The sequence below is a fragment of the Notothenia rossii genome (genome assembly GCF_949606895.1).
Source record: "Notothenia rossii genome assembly, chromosome: 8".
NCBI classification, from domain to species: domain Eukaryota; kingdom Metazoa; phylum Chordata; class Actinopteri; order Perciformes; family Nototheniidae; genus Notothenia; species Notothenia rossii.
Genome location: NC_136906.1, coordinates 43424099 through 43431183, shown reverse-complemented (window position 1 = coordinate 43431183; position 7085 = coordinate 43424099). Strand labels below are relative to the sequence as shown.

General features: G+C 44.3%; 1 protein-coding gene across 1 annotated transcript; it reads left to right on the top strand.

Annotated features, from left to right (window-relative positions):
* Positions 1 to 1347: 1347 nt before the first annotated feature.
* On the top strand, positions 1348 to 2912 carry LOC307016470 (uncharacterized protein). Its single transcript, XM_079645591.1, has 2 exons — positions 1348 to 1498; positions 1832 to 2912. The coding sequence occupies exons 1-2, from the start codon at positions 1383 to 1385 to the stop codon at positions 2745 to 2747; spliced, it is 1032 nt and encodes a 343-aa protein (XP_079501717.1). The 5' UTR covers positions 1348 to 1382; the 3' UTR covers positions 2748 to 2912.
* Positions 2913 to 7085: the final 4173 nt, after the last annotated feature.

Below are 7085 nucleotides of genomic sequence, written 5' to 3'. Positions count from 1 at the left end.
AGCATGGCATGGCTTTGCAAGCATCACGAGCATCTATCGGCATCAAAAGTTGAACAATGTTCAACTTTTGAGGCTCGATGTTTGGCATCAGCCAATCAAATTCCGTTTATGCAAATCCCGCCAGTGCAAGCTCAGCCAATCAAACCACGTACAAGCTGGGAGAGCCAGACCGCAGTTCATTTCCTCATATTCCAAACGAGATATTACGGTAGCAAATCACCCGGTTCTTTACGACCGAAACTATTTACCGGGATACAAACCGGAGGAACCAGGCATGGAGGGAGGTGGCAGAGACAGTGGGTGAAACTGATAGTTTTTTCGCCTGTTTGGAGAGTTTATATCCAGTTTACTTCGTTTTAACATTGCTATTGCTTTGTATGTCGGGGGCGGGAGATTCATGTGATTGGTTGCTCGCAAAAAATCGCCAAGCTTCAGACACGCCTAGCTTCAAGATTTGTTCATGCCTGTAGTGTAGACGGGCCTTCGCTGGTTAGATTGGTCAGGTTTTCAGCGCGAGAACTGATGAAAAACCAATCAGAGGCAGAGTAGGGCGGGTCTTAATAAGGGAAAAAAACTGCATATAGACAAATGTTAATTTACTTTCAACTATTTGCCATTACAAAAATTGTATGAACTGTTAGAATGAAGCGAGCCATTCAGACTAAAATTTCCTTTTACAATAAACATCCTTGTGGAACTACATCGGCCAGCAGCTCAGCTACAGATAGTGAGGCTAGAACACCGGAGCTGTTAGCTGATAGCCCTGTTATCATCAGCCCTGACATCAGCCCAACACCTGCGCTCCCTCCGTCCCGCTCATCCGTTGAAGAGGATGCTGACAGGGAAGGAGATGAAGACGACAATAACGGTGGGTCTCACTTCTATATTTTAAGATTTTTGTAACAAATCGTAGCTAGGTAGTCATATATACTAACATAAAAGTAGTAATAGCATTATTTTCGTTTAAATTCAGTATTTCTGATTCTAGTGGCGCTAGTTAGCTATTATAGCTTCATGGCAATGAGCACAGCACACCTTACGCTACGTCTACACTACAGGCATAAAAAAATCTTGAAGCTGGGCGTGTCTGAAGCTTGGCGATTTCTCGCGCCCAAAGCGACCAACAACCAATCAGGAATCTCCCGCCCGCCCCCGGCATACAAAGCGAAAAAAAAGCCCTCTTCTTCTCCACTATTGCCAAAATGGATGCCGGTTTTGTAGGAAGGGTAGCGTTGGTTTATGCAATGTCTCGCAGGAGGCCACGTATTGTGCGTCGCTGTTGGGTACGTCCGATACTCAGAAAACGTCTGCAACGGGGGGAATACCACGTTCTTTTCCAAGAGCTCCGCCTGGATGGTGTACTGTTTCAGCAGTACTTCAGGATGAGCAAAGACGTGTTCAACGAGTTGCTCGGGAAAGTGGGTCCACTGATTGCAAAGGCAGACACCCGTATGCGTTTGTCAATCCGACCCGCCGAGCGACTCGCCATCTGCCTACGGTACGTTTTGTGTATTTCTACTTCTTTAATATGACTCTGTATATAAAGAGAGAGAATGCATGCAATGGATGAATTATGAATGAAGTCTGTGATTTAGTTCAGATGAATGACATTAATTAAGATAGCTAGGTAAACACAGTATTGTGTGTGTGTGTGTGTGTGTGTGTGTGTGTGTGTGTGTGTGTGTGTGTGTGTGTGTGTGTGTGTGTGTGTGTGTGTGTGTGTGTGTGTGTGTGTGTGTGTGTGTGTGTGTGTGTGTGTGTGTGTGTGTGTGTGTGTGTGTGTGTGTGTGACATTTTTTTTTTTTAATCATGTATATTACTTTTTTCTCAGGTACCTGGCAACCGGTGACTCGTACAGGACCATAGCATTCAGCTATCGGGTCGGGCATGCAACAGTGGCTGTCATCGTGAAGGAGGTTGCGAGTGCCATCTGGACCGCGCTGGTTGAGGAGACCATGCCAGTACCACAGACGGAGGACTGGAGAGCCATCGCTGCTGGGTTCCAGGAGCGCTGGAACTTTCCGAATTGCGTTGGTGCCATTGATGGGAAGCACGTGGTGATCCAGGCTCCGGCAAATTCTGGGTCCCTCTACTTCAACTACAAGTCCTCCCACTCCTTGGTACTGCTGGCTGTCGTGGATGCCCAGTACCTCTTCACGGTAGTGGATGTCGGAGGTTTTGGAAGGAGGAGCGACGGTGGGAGCCTGCGAAATTCCGCTTTTGGAGAGGGCCTCCGAGATGGCAGTCTGCAGCTACCACCTGACAGCGTCATCCCAGGAGCAGAGCGGCTGGGCCTTCTTCCCCATGTGTTTGTTGGGGATGAGGCTTTTCCGCTGCTGGACAACCTGCTGCGTCCATTCCCTGGACGTCAGCTCACGCGTGAAAGGAGGCTGTTCAATTACCGCCTCAGCCGGGCCAGGTTGGTTGTTGAATGTGCGTTTGGCGTCCTTGCATCACAGTGGAGAATGTTCCGGCGTGTCATCAACACCAGCCCGGAGGTAACAGAGTTGTGTGTGAAGGCCACCTGTGTGTTGCACAACTTCCTCCGCAGGAAGACAATAGGAAAGCCATCACGCACACCTGTCGTCCCTGTAGTCGCAGAGTCGAGTGATGACGCTCCAACCCTGCGCGATGCACCTAGGATGGGCTCAAACAACGCCACACGCCGATCCATCCAACTGCGGGAGACCTTCTGCTCCTATTTGAATGAGGAGGGTGTAGTGTCATGGCAGCATAAAGTTGTGTAGGGTCACCATGGCTCCTCCAAACCAAAAGCTCTTTTAAGAGCTACCCATTTTCTTTAAAGAGCAAATATTCCAAATGAGCCATTTTAAAATCAAACATTCCTAATAAACATGTTTCTTGAATTGATATTATTATATTATGAGATGACTAACAACCTTTTTCTTTCAGCCCTGTCTTTACTGATAAACCACTCATAATTTCAATAGGTTTTCACAAGAAAAATTACAGAAGAAAGCACATATATATATATATACATATATATACCGACATACATGAAGCTTCTGGTATGTTGCAACTGACAAACCACATGAACAAGTGAAGAAACAGTATAGTCATAACATACTTTAATGTTTTATTTGGTAATGTTGTGAGTGAAGTGTGTGTGATGAGTGTAAAAAAATGTAATGTGGATCAGTATGTGTGAAAAAAAATGTTAATTATAAATTGTCCTGATCCACCTCAAAAATTAGCTGGTGTATCCCGAGGCGGACTCTTGCCCTCTGTCCCCTTGTCATCAGCCTCATGGTGGGCAAGAGGCTCTTAAAGAACTGCAAGTCCTCGTCCTCCTCCACCACTGGTGGGGTTGGCTGGGCAATTGCTGGGTAATTGCTGACAGCAGACAGCAGACTTCGTTCAAACGAGGACATCTCCCTCTCCCTCCCCCGTTTTTTGCCCCGCTGACTGGCTGACTGGCGGGCTGACTGGTGGACTGGCTGGTGGACTGGCTGGTGGACTGGCTGGCTGGCTCACTCTCTACCTGGCTCTCTTCCTCTTCCACCAGGGTGGATGGAGGCAGGGTCTGCCGGGGGACATTGCTGGACGTCGCACGGTCTATGATGAATGGGGTTAAAAACCCCATCACTGCCATGAAACGCCAGGGTTTGTACCACCCTGCAGACCCTGCCCCGCTTCTTTTTGCCTCCTTCTCCATATTCTTCTCCTTGCGGAACCTGTCCCTCAGAGTCTTCCATCTCTTTTTGCACACATCCTCTAATAAAATGAAATAAAATAATAAAGTTAATAAATAAGTTAATTTCTTGAATTTACTAAATTATTCCTCCAATAATGAATGCTATTTTTATGCTACATGCTGGCTAAATATACTGTCTATGCTTGATAGCTGTGCATGTATTATACGTTATGTTATATATTTTGCTTATACTTATTATATTATATATATATTATATATATTATTATTTTATTATTATATTAATATATATTATATGTTATGCTACATTACTAGCTGTCCATTCAATGTTAAAACGAAGTAAACTGGATATAAACTCCCCAAAGAGTTGAAAACCTACCAGTTTCACCAACTGTCTCTGCCACCTCCCGCCATGCCTGGTTCCTCCGGTTTAGGTCCCGGTATGTGAACAGAGTACAGTCATACAGTACTGGGACACTTGCCACGGCAATGATTAATTTATCCTCCATTTTATGACATATGGAAAATAGTCAAGACCTGCGGTATCAGCATACACGCGGTTTGATTGGCTTGCGCTTGTACTGGCGGGAATTGCATAAACGGGATTTGATTGGCTGATGCCAAGCATCAAGCCTCAAAAGTTGAACAATGTTCAACTTTTGATGCCGATAGATGCTCGTGATGCTTGCAAAGCCATGCCATGCTCCCCACAATGCAGTTCGGCGAAGATTCAAAATCTCCTACGTCACCCCATTCAAGTGAATGGGCGAAGCGTTGAAAGCATTTTTTGATGCCTGTAGTGTAGATGTACCGTTAGTGAGACAGAAAGACATTTGGAAAATACATCCATTATTTGCTGCAATCCATATTTATTACTCTGAACTTTATTGTGTCCCTTATGCTAAGTGTCTGCCCCAACTTTATTTTCCCAACATTTACATTTATCTTGTACACAAAATCCATCCCCATACACCAGAGATAGCCTGAAGGCTTTTCAAGAGCATAGCTAGGTACCACGCAATCTGAAGAACGTTAGCGCTGAGCTAACGTTAGCTAACATAATGCTAAGATCATCGTGTGTTTGGTGACGTGACACAGCTATCTGCTTAATTGTAACATTAGCTGTGGCAACTGAAGATTAGTGTTTTGGATTGTCAGCGTTTTCCTGTCAAATGGAGATAAAAAATTAGCTAGCTAGCACTAGCAGCTACATAATTTGAGGTCAAATGTAGCTAGTGCTAATTTATAGGAGACTGCACAATCTGAGGGTAGATGTTGGCTGCCAGTGGTCTCTTCTAATTAAAGACAGCCATTTATCCCGCCGATCTACCTCTTTTAGGATTGAATAAAGTCTTATATCTGTGTTACTTTGGCGACTGTTGTTTCAGCCAACAGCTTAAAAATAGCAAGGGCATTTTGACCTTGTGCGACGCACAGCCAGATTCGGGCATAGCGACGCTACGTGGAATCCACGAATTTGGATACATTATGAAAACGGGTACTTTTATTTTGAAGGCAGGATGCGGTAGGAAGTAAAAGACGTATATGACGGTAAAAGTTTAAAAGTGCGTCTTCCTCACGAAAGGAAACGTGCTGTTGTTTACCAAGGACCTGGTTGAAAAGGGCACAAGGTTTGTCTGTGTTTAGGTCTAATTTGTGTGCAACATTGAGTCACGTCATAACGCCTTTTCTTCACACTTTGTATTGACACAGCCATGGATAAAGCTACAGCTAGGCCCTGTGTAATTGACTATTTGACTATTTGGGGGCTAAAATGAAAAAATCTAATAATGCAGATTATGAAGGTGACAACTTTACACTTTTGAATAGGTTATGGTCATTGTTCCCCTTTTATAGCCTATAATTCAATCACTTTTGTTGTTCTTCCCTTAGACATCAATAATGACTGGCCTGACCTGTGGACTGTCAATCAAAAAGAGGATTTTAAATCCAAGAACCCCTGGTTGGGATCCAAAAACAAAAAACTTGGTAAGTTTAGGTATCTTGTTAGTTTAGGTAGCTTCTGAAACAGTGGACACACATTAATATTGTGTGCGTGTGTGTGTGTGTGTGTGTGTGTGTCCTTTTATGTATATGGGAAAAATAGACCATGCACACATACAGCTGTGGATACAGTAGTTACATTGTATGTTTATGCTTCACAGGATGTCTGGTTTGTAGCAGTGTGAACTCCATTGGGATCAACAAGGAGCAAGGTGTATCACTCTCAAGAGAATGGATGAACTTTGAAATTCAAGTGTCTTCTCAGGGAAGTAGAGAAACAAGTCTGTCAGTCTTGAGAAATAAGATCAGGAAACATGCTTTGTCCAAGGCACACTCTCAGGCTGTGAAGGTGGCAGAACAACAAAAAGAATCGGCCATTGAGAATGCAGTGGAGGTTATGACTGAGCCCTACAAGAAGGAAACTGATGCTGTGTTCCGAACAGCCTACCATTTGGCCAAAAAGAACAGACCCTTTTCTGACCATGAGAGCCTCATTGAGCTGCAGGAACTGAATGGTGTTAAGATGGGCTCAATACTTCATTCACGTTACAGTGCAACACAAATCATACAACATGTTGCCAGTGAGATGCAGAGCAAAATTGTGAGTAACATAATAGCATCATCCACGAAGTTAGCTGTCCTTATTGACGAGGCCTCTTCTTTAAGTCACAAACCTGTCATGACAGTTTCTGTAAAAGCGTCAATTGAAGGAGCAAGCCCTGAGTTCATATTCCTTGATCTAGTTGAATTAGACAATCAGAGAGCAGATGGCATAGAACAGGCTTTACTCACCTGTTTAATGAAGGCTGGCTTTACAGAAGAGTGGCTTCTTGAAAACTGGGTAACATTTGTGTCTGATGGAGCCAGTGTCATGCTAGGAAAGAAGTCAGGAGTAGCAACCAGGTTGACCTCGAGATTCCCAAGGCTCTTTGTGTTGCACTGTATGAACCATAGGCTGGAACTAGCTGTGTCAAATGCTGTTGATGAGGTGACGGGTGTCAACCACTTTAAAATATTTATGCAGAAGCTATATTCACTTTATAGTATGTCGAACAAAAATGAGCGTGAACTCAAAGATGCAGCAGCTGAAGTAGGCTCACAACTTCTTCGCATTGGCAGAGTTTTAGATGTACGCTGGGTAGACAGTAGCTTTCGTACTGTTCGTGCTGTGTGGACATCCCTGGGAGGTCTTGTGCAGCACTTTAAGAATGCGTCTTCCGATGAGATGAGGTCCACCAAAGAGAAACAAATGTACAGAGGTTTATTATACCGTCTTCAAAGTCCTGAATTTATCTGTGACCTTGGGCTCATGTATGACACTCTCCATGAACTAAGTGTCCTGTCACTGGAGCTTCAAGCTCATTCTATAACTCTCCTCAGAGCAGAGCATCTGCTGAAACGCTCAATC